The sequence below is a fragment of the Chiloscyllium plagiosum genome, chromosome 40 (genome assembly GCF_004010195.1).
Source record: "Chiloscyllium plagiosum isolate BGI_BamShark_2017 chromosome 40, ASM401019v2, whole genome shotgun sequence".
In the NCBI taxonomy this organism is placed as follows: domain Eukaryota; kingdom Metazoa; phylum Chordata; class Chondrichthyes; order Orectolobiformes; family Hemiscylliidae; genus Chiloscyllium; species Chiloscyllium plagiosum.
The window spans coordinates 13,507,158-13,524,132 of NC_057749.1; the positions used below are offsets into that span (position 1 = coordinate 13,507,158).

Here is a 16,975-nt window from a genome sequence, read left to right on the forward strand (position 1 = left end):
GACTACACCTCAGGTGAACTGACTACATCAGTGACTCTAACCAGGAGCTGAAAGCATGGGGAAACACAGCATTTTTGGACCAGTGAAACTCTCTGTTACTTTGCAAGTTGAAATGTTAGCAATATGACACCCAAGGGGCAGCACGGTGGCTCAGTGGTTAGCACTGCTACCTCACAGCGCCAGGGACCCAGGTTTGATTCCCACCTTGGGTGACTGTGTGGAGTTCGCACATTCTCCCCGTGTCTGCATGGGTTTCCTTCCACAATCCAAAGATGTGCAGGTCAGGAGAATTGGCTATGCTAAATTGCCCATAGTGTTAGGTGCATTAGTCAGGGGTAAATATAGGTTACGGGAATGGGTCTGGGTGGGCTACTCTTCAGAGGGTCGGTGTGGACTTGTCGGGCCAAAGGGCCTGTTTCCTTCCTGTAGATAAGCTAAACTTGACATCTGCTGAAATGTGTCCCAGTTTCTGATAAACTTAGCAAACGTTTTCAACTAAACATGAATCAGAGAGATGTTCATGAATAAAATTGTGCATTAACAATAATTGAGAACCACTGTTAGGATCTGCCATCTTTTAAACGAATAAACCTCAAATGCAACCACTAAAACTATGTTGGACAAAGGGGATCCTTTTACTTGTATCTATATCAGTTCCATCTTCCCCACAACAAAATCACTGTTAATTGGTTTTGTCTCAACACCTAATCCTGGCAACTCTTCAGCTGTCAATTAGCTAACTCGTCTGAAAGAAAATATACCGGTAAATTTCAGTTTTCAATTTGGTCTGAGTCTTGATGCCTCTCCACTTTCAGGTATCAAACTGTTATCTTGGATGTACTCGGTTCTGTTGAACATTTTCATATCCAAGCTTTCTCCATTACAGGATTAATTTGTGTAGGGGACGAAATCCAAGGAAAAATGTTGATGAGTATTATTTTCTAAAAGAGCATAGCAATATACAGTTTAGGAACTAGAAAAAAATTTTGAAGTTAAGTTACGGGCATCGCTGGATATCAGAGTGCGTCTGGGAAAATTAAAAAAGTGAAATTCACAACTAATCTTGGAGGAACCTGTTTGGGAGAGGTCACAGCACAGAAATAGATAAGTGATTATTTTAAGTGTGGTTACAGTAAGTCTGCGGTAGTGAGTACAGTGGGTTCTTTCTTGATTATGTTATATTGAGATATGTCTCTTGATTAAACTTAAAAATATAAGCCATAAGTATTAATTTAAACTGGAGCAGTGTTTTGCAGAGGAATAACACAGAACTATTTTCTGGGTCTGTAGGCTGAAAGAAGCAAAAATGGCCTTTAGTAGAGCGATATGCTGTTCTTGTCAGATGTGGGAGTTTAGGGAGAGTTTACGTGTTACTGGGGATTATATCTGCAATAAATACCATTGGTTGTGAATCCTATCAGATCGAACGAATTGGTTGGAGAGACAGTTAGAGGCATTGAGGAATTCCCAAGAGCAAGGGGATGTGATGGATGGCAGTTATAGGAAGGGAGAAAAGTTGAAGATACAGTCACATAAGTGGGTTAACTCCAGGAAAGGTAAGAGAGGTAGGCAGCTAGAGCAGGAGTCTTCTGTGGCTATCCTCATGTCAAACAGGATGCTGTTTTGGAAAATGTGGGGGGTGTGGGTATGGATTCTCAGGGAAACGTAGCATGAACAGCTACGTTTCTGGTATTGAGACTGGCTCTAATACAACGAGGGGTATGTCGAGTTCCAAAAGATCGATCGTGTTAAGGGACTCTTTAGTCCAAGGTACAGATAGATGTTTCTGTGGCCAGCAGTGAAAAATCAGAATGGTGCGTTGTTTCCCTGGTGCCAGGATCAAGGATGTCTCAGATAGGATGCAGAATGTTCTCAAGGGGGAGAGGGACCAGCAGGAGGTCATTGTACACATTGGAACCAATGACATCAGAAGGGAAAAGGTTGAGATTCTGAAGGGAGATTACAGAGAGTTAGGCAGGAAGTTAAAAGGGAGGTGCTCGAGAGTAGTAATACCTGGATTACTCCTGGTGCTATGAGCTAGCGAGGGCAGGAATAGGAGGATAGAGCAGATGAATGCATGGCTGAGGAGCTGCTGTATGGGAGAGGGATTCACACTTCTGGATCATTGGAATCTCTTTTGGGGTAGAAATGACCTGTAGAAGAAAGACGGATTGCACCTAAATTGGAAGAAGACTAATATACTAGCAGGGAGGATTTAAACTCATAAGGTGGGGGGGCTGGGAAAGAGATCAATCTGAGACTGGTACAGTTGAGAACAGAAGCGAGTCAAACATTCAGAGCAGCAAGGACAAAGCAGAGAACAGATTAAACTGCATTAATTTCAATGCAAGGGGCCTAACAAGGAAGGCAGATGAACTCAGGCCATGGTTAGGAACATGAAATTGCGATATCATAGCAATTACAGAAATGTGGCTCAGGGATGGACAAGACTGGCAGCTTAATGTTCCAGGATACAATTGCTACAGGAAGGACAGAAAAGGAGGCAAGAGAGGAGGGGAAGTGGCGTTTTTGATAAGGGATAGCATTACAGCTGTACTGAGGGAGGATACTCCCGGAATTACATCCAGGGAAGTTCTTTGGGTGGAACTGAGAAATAAGAAAGGGATGATCATCTTACTGGGATTGCATTATAGACCCTCTAATAGTCTGAGGGAAATTGAGAAACAAATTTGGAAGGAGATCTCAGCTATCTGTAAGAATAATAGGGTGGTTATGATAGGGGATTTTTACTTTCCAAACATAGACTGGGACTGCCATAGCGTTAAGGGTTTAGATGGAGAGGAATTTGTTAAGTGTGTACAAGAAAATTTTCTGATTCAGTATGTGGATGTACATACTAGAGAAGGTGCAAAACCTGACCAACTCTTCGGAAATAAGGCAGGGCAGGTGTCTGAGGTGTCAGTGGGGGAGCACTTTGGGGCCAATGACCATAATTCTATTAGTTTTAAAATAGTGATGGAAAAGGATAGACCGGATCTAAAAGTTGCAAGTTCTAAATTGGAGAAAGGACAATTTTGACGGTATTAGGCAAGAACTTTTGAAAACTGATTGCTGACAGATGTCCGCAGGTAAAGGGATGGCTGGAAAATATGATGCCTTCAGAAATGAGATAAGAAGAGTCCAGAGAAAGTATATTCCTGTTAGGGTGAAAGGAAAGGCTGGTAGGTATAGGGAACGCTGGATGATTAAAGAAATTGAGGGTTTGGTTAAGAAAAAGAAAGAAGCATATATCAGGTATGGACAGGATAGATCGAGTGAATCCTTAGAAGAGTGTAAAGGCAGTAGGAGTACATTTAAGAGGGAAATCAGGAGAGCAAAAAGGGGACATAAGATAGCTTTTGCAAATACAGTTAAGGAGAATCCAAAGGGTTTTTACAAAATACTTTAAGGACAAAAGGGTAACTAGGGGGAGAATAGGGCCCCTCAAAGATCAGCAAGGTTGGCCTTTGTGTGGAGCTGCAGAAAATGGGGGATATACTAAATGAGTATTTTGCATCGGTATTTTCTGTGGAAAAAGACATGGAAGATATAGAATGTAGGGAAATAGATGGTGACATCTTGAAAAATGTCCATATTACAGAGGAGGAAGTGCTGGATGTCTTGAAATGCATAAAAAGTGGATAAATCCCTAGGACCTGATCAGGTGTTCTTCCAGAATTCTGTGGGAAGCTAGGGAACTGATTGCTGGGCCCCTTGCTCAGATATTTGTATCATCGATAGTCAAAGGTGAGGTGCTGGAAGACTGTAGGTTGGCTAACATGGTGCCACTGTTTAAGAAAGGTGGTAAGGACAAGCCAGGGAACTACAGCCCAGGGAGCCTGACATCAGTGGTGGGCAAGTTGTTGGAGGGAATCCTGAGGGAGAGGATGTACATATATTTGGAAAGACAAGGACTGCTTACGGATAGTCAACATGACTTTGTGCGTGGAAAATCGTACCACAAACTTGACTGTTTTTTTGAAGTAACAAAGAGGATTTATGAGGGCAGAGCGGTAGACATGATGGATATGGACTTCAGTAAGTCATTCAACAAGATTCCCCATGGGAGATTGGTTAGCAAGGTTAGATCTCATGGAACACAGGGAGAACTATCCATTTGAATACAGAACTGGCTCATAGGTAGAAGACAGAAGGTGGTGGTGGAGGGTTTTTTTCAGACTGCGATCAGTGGAGTGCCACAAGGATCAGTGTTGGGTCCACTACTTTTCGTCATTTACATAAATGATTTGGATGTGAGCAGAAGAGGTATAGTTAATAAGTTTGTAGATTACACTAAAATTGGTGGTGTAGTGGACAGCAAAGAAAGTTACCTCAGATTACAACAAGATCTTGATCAGATTGGCTAAGAAGTGGCAAATGAAGTTTAATTTAGATAAATGCGAGGTGCTTCATTTTGGGAAAGCAAATCTTAGCAGGACTTATATACTTAATGGTAAGGTCCTTTGGAGTGTTGCTGAACAAAGAGACCTTGGAGTGTAGGTTCATAGCTCCTTGAAGTAGGTAATGAGATAGTTGATACATGAATTATAACATTCTAAAAGAACATTAGATTTAGGGAAGGTTCCATTTGATTGGAGCTGAAAATGTGTTGCTGGAAAAGTGCAGCAGGTCAGACAGCATCCAAGGAGCAGGAGAATCGACGTTTCGGGCATGAGCCCTTCTTCAGGAATTCCTGAAGAAGGGCTCATGCCCGAAACGTCGATTCTCCTGCTCCTTGGATGCTGCCTGACCTGCTGCACTTTTCCAGCAACACATTTTCAGCTCTGATCTCCAGCATCTGCAGTCCTCACTTTCTCCATTTGATTCGAACACAGCAAATGTAACTCCTTTCTTCTAAAAGGACAGGAGTTAGAAAGCAGGAAACTACAGACTAGTTAGTTCAAAATCTGTCATTGGGAAAGTGTTAAATGCTATTAAAAACATTATAGTACGGCATCAATATGGTTTTGTGAAAGGGAAATCTTAAGTCATTTATTAGAGTTCTTTGAAGGAGTAATAGATGCTGTGGAACAAAGAGAAACCAGATGAACTGTACTTACACTTACAGAATGTATTTGATAAGGTATTATATCAAAGTTTATTGCAGAAGATAAAAGTTCATGGCTGTGGGATAAAGTATTGAAATGGATAGAAGATTGGCTAGTTAACAGTAAACAGAAAGTAGATATAAATGGATCTTTTTCTGGTTGGCAAGATGCAACCAGTAGTGTGCCACAGGGATCAGTACTGGGGCTTCAATTTTTCACAATTTACTTAAATAACTTAAAAATGGGTAAAAGAAAGTAATTTATGAAAAAGACATAAGGAGGCTACAGAGGTATATACATAGTTCAAGTTAGTTAGCAAATTGATTTCTGGCAAACAATGTGGAAATACCCATTTCGTCAGGAACATAAAAGCAACATGCAATTGAAATGTTATATTGCAGGCCTCTGAGATGCAGAGGGATCCAGATGCCTGGTGAATGAATCTCAAAGGCTTAAATACTGATACAAGTAGGGAGGCTATGTTTCAGTTATATAGTGCACAGGAAAGACAACTTCTGCAGTATCTTGTACAGCATTCCAAAAATACTTAACAGCCATTAGAGTGATTTTGAAGTGCAGTCAGTTTTACAACGCTTTGACCAAAATGACCACTGGCTCTTCAGAAAGTTCTTCCATCTTTATTTTCTTCACCACTGGTTCCCTATTTGCCATTTCTTTGACTGTCCGCCTTGCAAAGTTCTAAACAAGCTTTCCTTCACAAAGTGAGAATGCCCACCAAGATCTTGAGCCCCTAATCACCTACAGCAGTAGGATTTCTTCATTCACACTTTCGCAGATTCTGGCCATATTGATAGTTAGGAATCAGGTGCTGACCAATCAAAGACTTTAAGGGAAGACCATTGAACATTCTTGGATGATCAGAAGCTAATCTCACTTTCACTCATCCCTTACAGTAAGCAGGAATGTTAATACAGATGTGACATGAAATTCAGTAAGTTCATTAAATGTTATCAAGAGATCGGATTCAATTTTTTGAAGATTGTCAGCCTATATAAATTAACCTTAAACTGTCAAAGGACATCTTGCTAAGGAAAAGGAGTAGAACAACAAAGTTATACCTATGTGGAGCAGGAAATTTGACTGGAGTCATACAGTCTGGAAGACTTTCAATGAGAAGTCACAGAGCCTAGTCTGAGAAAGGGATAAATGCATTTTTGAACTGAGAGCATTTTTTAAACATCATTAATAGGATGTACACATCAGCGGCTGAGCCAGCATTTATTGCCCATTCATGGAAGATGGTGGTGAGCTACATTCATGAATCCTGTAGTCCACTTGGTGGAGGTGAATGTGTAATACTGTGAGGGAGGGTGCTTCATGATTTTAACACCGAGACATCGGAGAAATGCCACCAAGTATTTTGGGGGAGTGATGGATTTTGCAGGTACAAATACATGGTATTCACATCTGTTTGCTGTCTTTCCCCTTCTAGATGGTAGTGGCCATGGTTTTGGAAGATGGTTTCTAAGGAAACCTGAGACATGCCTAAGAGGCAACAGATTAGAGTGGTGCTGGAAAAGCACAGCAGGTCAGGCAGCATCCGAGGAGCAGGAAAATAGCCCATGCTTCCACTCTTTCTTTGCACTTCCTCTCAGCAAGAGCTTGAGCTACAAGCTCACCAAGTTATTTTTACCATTTGGGAAGCGTTTGTGGAGTGGACTTTCTTGGAAACTATCCAATGTCTGAAGCAAAAGAATTTGGCCAACTATAACTGTTTCAGGAAGATACCTGTGTTAGTAGCTTATGGGTGCAGAACGACTTTGGAATCAGAATACTATTTCACATAATCTATGACTTAGCCTTTTCTTCATGAGTTTATTACCTGGCTAAAGTACTTTAAAGTTAACATGGCAGGGTTTCCATTTTGTTTCTCCTCAAAAATGTCAGATTTCGATCTTTTAAAAATAAACTATTTGCTTAATTCAAACTATCAATTATCCTTATATCTTTAAGTTGATTTTTGGTAATAAACCAGTTATTGTTTCTTCTAAAGAAACCTGCTGACTCTGTTCTTAATATGCAACCTGAATCTCTGAGACCTGTGTAAGTGATCATCTCACAAGTCTGCTTAAATTAAAAATGTGCAGTGACCAGCAGAGAAACGCGACTAGAAAAATAGAGGGATCCCTCCAACCTGGATCATAGCATTGTACATAAAATAAAATTTGGTTCTTGCTAAACCAAATGACCTTTGCTTGACCCATGCAAGATGCGGGATAATAACTTATAAGAAATTATATTATGAAAGAACAAATTTGTTGTCTGACTTTCACTCTCAGATCATTCCAAAGTACTTTATAACTAATTAAGTATCTTTAAAGGGAAGTCACAATTATAAATATATAGAACTTTTGCAGCCAACCTTTGCACAGCTAGGTTCTGAAACAGTAATGTGAAAAATGTCCTTATAATTTGTTTGTTAGTGGTGTTCATAGAGATATAGGAGTTAGCTGAGCATCACAAAAACTGCCCTGCTCTTTGAACAGTTTAATGGAATTTATTACATCCATTGAGGGGGAAACTGAGGCCTCAGTTCCAATTTAAAAGAGGGATGCCCCATATCTACTCAGTACTACACTGAAGGGTAAGCCTGGAAAAGTTCACCAATTCTGGAGCAGAGCTTGAAATGATGGATTTTAGTGCTACCAGTGAATTCTTAAATTTATGCAAGGGAAAAATTAAAACCTGTCTCCTAGTTTCCCCATGATCTCCTAAGATCTTAGTCTGTTAGTTCTCTCACTTGTAATCACAAAAGACATCATGACTGCTGTAAAAGATATTATACTTATTGGGAAAAATATATATATACAATTCTTTGAAGTTAACATTCCCCAAAATAATCTTGGAAGGTTCAAACAAATTTGATCACATTTGTCAACAGTCAACAAGTTCCTTCTTTTACAGAGAAGTCCTTGGTTGAAGAGGATTGGGCAAAATGCTTGAGGTTAATTGGCTTATCATCAGCATCTAAAACCCAAGTACTTATCACCAACTCCAATCACTTTGCATTTTCTCAATAAATGATATATGCAACTTTAATCCATTTTGGTTCTATTTGTAGTTAATTATGTAACTGTTCTAATATTTGAGGACACGGATACAAGAGAATGATCTCTCAGTTTATTACAAAATATTATCCAGTTGATTGCCCCAAAATTTGACATTTATTGTAACTGAATAAAATGTCTGCAGATAAATTGATTACTATTAACAATTTTTTTGATATTGTAATCTCATCCAGAAGACCAGCCTCACCTCCTCCCCTTTATAATATCACAGTGTCACATATAATTCCCAGATATTCATAGCCCTAGTCTTTTGCATATTTATCTGTAGTCATACCTCTCCCCTCTATAGTAGAGTTGTAATCATTCATTAACTGAAGAACTGTTGAGGTCACTCAACTCACATTGCAACATGTTGGAATCTCAAATTAAAATTACATTTAATTACAACTTTTAAGGATTTTTAAATTGCAATGGGACAGAGTAGCTCGAGTAATCAAGTGCAGTGGAATAACCAACATGATCTTCAGTCACTAGAACGTCTCCCCAAGTTATGAGTAAGAAATACAAACACACATCACAGCTGCATGTTGTTAGAGGAAACACAAATTAGCAATTCCACCAGAAGATGGTCACTATAATCCTGTAGGCTATGAGTTAAGAATCTTTTCTGGAAAAAGTTTTAGAAACAAGCTGATACATTGATAGCTTAAAAGGTTCACACCTGCCAGTCTCTCCCTAGGAAGGTGCTACATGAGATCTTGGGGTGGAGGGGGTGTTCAGAGGCAGTTTCTATTTACTCAAGTTATCAGTTGTGTAGATGGGCTTGGGGTAGGCAATGTGGTCATGTACCTCCTCTCTGTGTCAGATTTGGTACATACACAGGTAAGCAGTCAAATTCTGGAACCACAATCCACTCAACTAAACAGATCTTCTAGTGTAATCAATTAGCTATACTGATTAATTTAGAGACCAAATTGGGTCTATCAAAATAATATTCAGCATTCATGTACACACTATCTGTACATAATATTTAAACTGTACAGGTCCAATTAACGGATCAGCACCAGATTATTGATCAAACTGTAGAACTTTGAGATTACTTCTCCAATAGAGCCGTCATCTCTGGTACTGCCTGCAAAGGAAAACAAGAGTAGTCAATATTGAACAATATCAACAATACTGATTATTAGGCATAATCCACTGGAACCCATTCAATGCATTTTTGAACATCTCTTTGAAAACATACATAAAATTAACAAAAGGTTGAACAATAGTGTTGCACATTCAAGAAAAACTTGCAATTACAGCAAAGACTTTTGTATTTTTACTTAAAGCCGTTGAAGGATTTTTGAAGTGTGGTCACTGTTACAATGTAGAAAGCATGGCAGCAAGAATGCACACATCCTGACTTGGGAATGAGTAATAAGAAAATCAATTATTCTTCAGCATAACCACTAAGACATTGAACATAAAATTGATTTATTTTATGATGTGTAGTAAAAAGAACACTCATGAGTGAAAGCATTGATTGCCCTAACTAGGTTTGGCACACTCTTTAAAAAAAAGTACTGAAAGTGAATGCGCCTTCTGCTTATTTACTTGAGTTTTAATTGATTTTATAATTGTTCAATTTGCAATACTACAGGATTAAACATCTCAAATCAGGCTCCTGTTTAATTTTAATGAAAAGCTGCTGGGTTTGCAGCTCTGCAAAAACTCTAAAATGGAACATGAAAGACATGATGAAATCAAAGGGGCAGGTTTTACAATAAACGAGTGGTAAAGGCACTAATTTTATTTTTAAAGTAATCCTCAGTATTTGAGCATCATTGGCATTTATTTCCTAAACCTGGCTATTCAGGATGGTAGAGAGATGATCGTGGCGAGCCATCTTGAACTTCTGCAATCTATTTGGTGAAGTTGCTCCCAGAGTATTGAGTGGCAGAGTTCCAGGATTTTGATGTGGCAATGAAGGTGATGGTCAAGCCACTACATCACTACAGGCTCCTTAGGGAGGGGCAAAGTATTCAAGGTTCTAATTCCTGATTGCCATCCATGATCCCCAGTGAAAATGCATGGTTAAGAAAGGATCAATTATGGATGTAACAATCTTGTAAAATAACTTGTCAACCCATAGTTTTGGAACAGGCGAAAGAAAGGAAAAAAATTGAATAACTGTGAAAAAGCAACTTCCACACAAAGTTAAGACATGTAAATGTATAACACACACACAAAGCATATAACTACCATTCCATTTGTCTCCCAATGCCTGCAGCTTAACACATTTCGAAAAGGAGACACATCGGACTCAAAACGTTAACTCTTTCTCTTTTTACAGATGCTGCCAAACCTGCTGAATTTCTCCTGCATTTGCTGTTTTTATTTCAGATTTCCAGCACATGCCTTTTTCTGCTTCTCATTTAGTCTGTTAAACTGACTCCTAGAGCATAAGGCAGGCAATGGACTGATTGCAAATAAGAAAGATATCCCAAAGATCTGAGCTTACATGGCTATGAATACCCATTGTTTATTCGAGGGAATTTGCAAAAACACTCCTGTGACCATTCATGCTTTGGAAAGTTGGTAAATAATTAATGAGCAAAGATAAGCCAAATAAGTAAAAACCTCAAGCCATTTCAATTGTATAAACAAATCCCCCTTCCAGCTCTCACTACTATTTATCAGTGTTAACTACAGTTGATTGTTCATCACGGCTATTTGGCAAAAAAGAGACTCTGACAGGCATGTAAATGTTTGAAGACAAAGCAAAACTAGCTTGAAAACTAAACTCAGCTGTTAGTGTTAAATATCAGTTACTGTTTCTGATGAAAGGCCCTATGGTTGTCACAGTGCTAAAGTTTCTCAGCTGAACTCACTAATAATGAATACAGTCTCTCAATTATTTAAGAGGTCTGCACTTCCATTAGCTGGAAATAATGCCGTCGTACAAAATTTATTAGGGAAATTGTCTACATGTTGTTTCTACCTCCCATCAGTTTGTCTCTGGTTTATTAAAAGCCGCATGTTTACTGCCCAGCCAGCAGGCATTAGTTAGAGAAAACTACTAAACTTGGCAGGGATTCTTCCAACTTGCCTTTTGGGGATGCTATTGCCCTGTGGCATCTCACACATATACATAGAGTCCTGTACATAACATGAGCGGCAAGAGAAGAGTTACTATCCCAAGGGCAACCGTACACTTGGAAGCTCAAACAGTAAAGGTAGATTGGCTTGTGGCTGGACACTTCAGAGCACTCCTCAACCATGCAGCACTAGAGGTGCTACAGTGTCACCGTAAGGCAATATGAGTTAGACAGGAGTGGGAATAAATGTCTAGATTCAAGCTATGTATTAATGAATGTGTCTGGGTTTGGCACAGCTTCCATAGCTGATAGCTATTCAATGGTCCCCATTAAAAATCACATGCACTGAGTAGAGAACAAAATTACAATAACTTTTACCTATACATCCCTTTAACACTATGTATACACCAAGCCACTTTACAGGAACGTGATGAAACAGATACTGACAGTGAGCTACACAAACATACATTAAAACAGGTGACTAAAAGCTTGGTCGAAAAGGTAAGTTTTAAGAAACATTTCAAAGAGAAGATAGAGTGGAATAGAGAGGGAATTTCCGAGTATTGAGAAGCAACTTTACTCACAACAATGAATAATGGAGCCAATTAAAATATGTAATTGCAGGAGATCAGAATTGGCAGAATGCAAACATCTCAAAAGATGTGTGATTACAAAGATAAATAGGGAGGTGAAATCAGGTAGGATTTGAAAGCAAAGATTAGAATTTAAATTTATTGGAGTTGCAAGACTGGGAGACAACTTTGGTCAGTGAAAACAGGGATGATGGTGAAATAAAGTTTTCTTTCATTCATGGGATGTAGGTGTCTCTGGCTGGGCCAGCATTTATTGACTATTCATAGTTGGCCTTGAGGAGATGGTGGTGATCTGTCTTGGTGAACCACTACAATCCATGTGATGTAGGAAGGCAAGGATGCTGTTAGGGAGGAAGTTCCAGGATTTTGATCCGGTGACACTGAAATGACAGCAGTATAGTTTCGAGACAGGATGGTGAGAACGCACGAATGTTAGTCTTCCTTTGAATTGGCTATCCTTGCCCTTCTAAATGGCCAAGGATTTGGAAGATCTGGTCTAAGTAGCCTTGATGAATTTGACTATGATGAGATTTTCCCTTATTAGACACGGTCATTGAGGCACTTGCTTATCAGCAAATATTACTTGCCACTCAGCAGTTCAAAACTGGATATTGTCCAGGTCTTACTGCAAATGAACATGCACTTCTTCAGTATCTGAGGAGTTGTGAATTGTGCAATCATCAGCAAACATCCACACTTTTGACCTTGTGATGGAGGAAGGTTAATGTTGAACCAGCTAAAAATACTGAGCCAAAGACACTACCCTGAGGAACACCTGCAATGATGTCTGCAGTTGAGATGACTGACCTCTGGAAACCAACCATCTTCCTTTGGGCCAGGTATGATTCCAACCATCAGCATTCCACATTATTCTCTTAGATTCTAATTTTATTAGGACTCCTTGATGTCACACTTGATCAAATGCGCAATGATGTTAAGGGCAATCACCCTGACCTCTGAAATTCAGGTCTTTGTCTATGTTTGAACTAAGGCTGCAATTAGGTCAGGAGTTGACCTAACCTGCTCCCAATTAAGCAATGCCTTTTAAAATACTTATTTTTTCTGGCAAATCCCGATGGATACCCACTCCTTCAGACCCGAGATGATATTTACAGTCTTGTAATTCTGGCCTCTTGGAACACATTCACTTTTAATGGCTCTACTATTGGTGGCCATGTCTTTAGTTGTCAAGACTCTAAGATTTAGAACTCCTTTCTTAAACAACTTGGCCACTCTGCCCCATTTTAATCCACTCCTTAAGATCTACATTTTTAAAATTAAACTTTGCCCTGATCATTTCACATGGTTCGGTAGCAAATTTTGCCTTACAACATTCCCATAAAGCACCTTCAAATGGTTCACAGCATTAAAAACGCAACTTATTACTGTCTCTATTTTCATTCTTTGCAATGCTGCATTCATGCCTAAAAATTGCTGCTATTTTTCACAAAAAGTTCATTTAAAATACACAAAGGGGGAATATGAATTGAATAAGGATTACAGCATTTACATCAATTAAATACTTATACAATTTTCTTAGCAAATCATTAACTGTTCAAAAAAACAGAAGGATTGCCTTATGGAGACAGGATTTCGCTTCCAATATATACTCTTGCTATTTGATCAAGTTGGCTAACATCTTTCCTTCATTCGTTCGTTCTTTCATTCATTCATTCAATCACAAGAAACAAAACTCACTTTGAAGAGATCTGCCACCAAACCATAGTCCGCTACCTGAAAGATGGGAGCCTCAGGGTCTTTGTTAATAGCCACAATAGTCTGCAAGGAAAGAAGTGCACTCATTAATGATTTTATCATAATGATTTCCCAAACAGCTACAATAAAGCAAAATACAACCTGTACATAAAAATTCTTGAGAATTTCATGGGCTCACAAGATTGATTTTAATGCTCTACTGTCAAAAGATATCATCTGGGGCCATAAGTACACCATAGGTGGGTTGCGTGCTACAGATGGCACTGTTTCTATGAAATTGACTTATGTCCACTGGCAGATGGCCCGACTGAAGTCTGAACCCTAGTCCATTCCCCTTTGTACCCTCACACGCATTCTCTGGAGTCCAAATTTTACCTTAGGACAGGGGTGGGGAACCTGCAGCCTTAAGGCTGCATGCGGCCTTCTAGGCCACTGTGTGTGGCCTTTTGAATGAATCCAAATTTTGCAGAAAAAATCTTTTATTTTTTATTAATATGTTTTTTTTCGTCCTTTATTATTTTTATTTTAATCTTAAAATGAATGTATTTAAAATACCAGAGAGTAAAATAAAATTCAATGAAATAATTCTCACAGACTGACCGCCACAATTAAGAAATGTGAATTTTGAAGAATATATAATTGAAGTTTCTTGGATGCGGCCTTATTAGATTACAACTAACATAATGCGGCCTTCCAACCTGAAAAGGTTCCCCACCTCTGCCTTAGGATATACAGGCAAGATTAAATGGTATTGCCAACTTTAGGAAATCCAAAATTTACCAGGCTCATTCCTGGATTGAACTCATCAAGAACAGCCAAACAGGTTGGGCCTTTATTCATTCCCGTTTAGAAGAATGAGGGATGATCTTATTGAAACAAACAAGATTCTGAGGTGGTCCCTCAGGGTAGATGTTGAGAAGATATTGCCATTAGTTGGAGGATTACAGAATAAGGGAACATGGATTTAAAACAGTGAGTTTGTTTCTTCTCTCGAAGAGTAATAATTATCTGGAATTATTCATCCCAGAGATTTATGCAGGCTAGAATACTGAAAGTATTCAAAAGAGGATGCAGATAGATTTTTGAGGAGTTGAAGGCTATGGGGAACTGAGGCCTGGGGCGAAACAGCAATGATCTTTCTGAATGGCAGGGCAGGCTTGAAGGGCCAAATGGCCTACTCCTACTCATAATGTGGTGCAAGTCAGAAGTCACATGACACCAGTTTATAGTCCAACAGGTTTCTTTGAAATCACAAGCTTTTGAGGGCAGCTCCATTGTCAAGTGAAGTAGAGGAAAGCGCACAGGGTTAGAATTTATAGAAGGAGAGATAATTACAAGATAATTCCAGATAATTAAGAATGCCAAAAGATAGTACAAATGGTGTGAGTGGAATGTCAACAAGCTGACACTCACACCATTTGCAAGTGTCAAATGGTGTGAGTGTCAACAACTGAATAGCAAGTGAAGGGACAACCAATGATCTGATTAATTAAGGCAGAGAGATAATTATAAGGCAGGGAGTTTAAAATAAAATCAAAAATAAGATGGTGCTACAGACAAACTAAATGGCTGAAATTATGTGATAGGTATGAGTTGCATGATGAGGTTCTGACCAAAGTAACAAGTAATCCAAACCTGTATTAACTAGTTAAGGTAGAGAGATAAAAATAAGTAATCAAGGTGATGGCGTCAAAATAGTGAGGAAGATTATGCAAACACTGATCAGTATGGTGGGGTTATACATAGCATGACATGAACCCAAGATCATGGTTGAGGCGATCCTCATGGTACGGAACTTGGCTATCAGTGTCTGCTCAGCAATTCTGTGTTGTTATGTATCTGGAAGGTCGCTTGGTGTAGATTCCAATGTTGCATATGTGTGCAGAGTTAATGAGATGTACATAGTAATGATATTAAAAATTAGAGAAAGAAAAGCCACCTTTTCATTATGATGATTCGTCCTTTTCTAAACGGGGGGGGGGTTTAGAAGTTGAAAACATGTATGCTCACTTTAAAATAGAAATCATTTTCTGAATTTTAAATTTAAATTGCAGGCTCAGCTGCCCAAAGGGATGGCTGGGAGATGGGCTGTTCCAAAATAAGATACATGCAGCAAATGGCTGTTAAATGGATACCTGAGTTTTGGATGCTGTTTTGACAACAATTCAAATGTAACCAATTAGCTTAAATTATGCCCAGGACCGCTGATGTGTTCCCCGACTGGGAGGGAACACTTCTGCCTGGTGACTGTTGTGTAGTGTCCATCCATCCGTTGTCATAGCGTCTGCATGGTCTCGCTGATATATTGTAATTATCTCTCTGCCTTAATTAATCAGATCATTGGTTGTCCCTTCAGCTGTTGACACTTTACTCAAATGGTTTGACACCTTTGATCACCTGCAAAGACTGTCAACACTCCACTCACATCATTTTACTATATTTTTTGACACATAATTATCTGGAATTACCTTGCAATTATCTCTCCGCCAATAAATTCTGTGACCGAGTGCTTCCCTCCACTTCACCTGACGAAGGTACAGCGTTTGAAAGGCTTGTGATTTCAAATAAACCTGTTGGACTATAATCTGGTGTTATGTGACTTCTGATTTTGTCCTCCCCAGTCCAAGACTAGCACCTCCACATTATGTTATGTAACTGTAGGTCTTTCCAACTGAGCTCAAACTTCAGTAGCATCTAGGCTTGAATCTATACATAAGTTTTGTCAGGCACACTGATCAAGCCTTCATAAAATCCCTGTATAATCAGCAGTTTATTGACTATTTTGATAAGTTGGGTAAATATTGTCAAAGTAAAGCACACTGTATTCCCTTGCATTCAGTGCCAAGGAATTTAAGTACCTGACCGAGTGGTAACCTCTCCAAAAGCTCACTGCTCTACAACGTACAATGTTTCTGGTAACCATGCACCTAGGGTTTTAAATAATTTTGAAGCAAATCCTAAAAAATAGAAAAATCAACATGCAAAACGGATTCTTTACATTTCAAAATGTATATTACAGAAAAAAAGTTATAAATAATAGATTCCAAGGACAAAAGCTTTTCCAACCTATTCCAGAGGTAGTCACCATGGTTACTAGAATTAAAATTTACTTGATGGCCTCCTGTGACATTTCGTCACCATACTAGGTAACATCTTCAGTGAACCTTCAGACGAAGCACTGCTGATGTTTCCTACTTTCTATTTATATCTTTGGGTTTCTTTGCATCGGTGATGTCATTTCCTGTTGTTTTTCTCAGAGTGTGGTAAATGAGGTCCAAGTCAATGTTTTTGTTGATAGAGTTCCAGTTGGAATACCATGCTTCTTGGAATTCTCATGCGTGCCTCTGTTTGGCTTGTCCCAGGATGGATATGCTGTCCCAGTCAAAGTGGTGTTTTTCCTTATCTGTATGTAAGGATACTAGTGAGAGGGAATCATGTCATTTTGTGGCTAGCTGATGTTCATCTATCCTGGTGGCTAGCCACAAAACGACATGACCCTCTCTCAC

At 39.1% G+C, this 16,975-nt stretch overlaps 1 protein-coding gene across 2 annotated transcripts in view; it reads right to left on the reverse strand.

The window, feature by feature from the left end:
* Nucleotides 1-8,169: 8,169 nt before the first annotated feature.
* etfa (electron transfer flavoprotein subunit alpha) overlaps nucleotides 8,170-16,975 on the reverse strand; it is a 70,364-nt gene continuing 61,558 nt past the window's right edge. The window contains exons 11-12 of one of the 2 annotated variants that reach the window (XM_043680379.1): nucleotides 13,452-13,532; nucleotides 8,170-9,209 (exon numbers count right to left, since the gene is read on the reverse strand). In XM_043680379.1, coding sequence (XP_043536314.1) covers nucleotides 9,174-9,209; nucleotides 13,452-13,532 — 117 coding nt within the window. In that variant the 3' untranslated portion in view covers nucleotides 8,170-9,173. Of the gene's footprint in view, nucleotides 9,210-11,684; nucleotides 12,134-13,451; nucleotides 13,533-16,975 lie in introns of those variants that run through there. The other variant, XM_043680380.1, reaches the window with a different exon arrangement.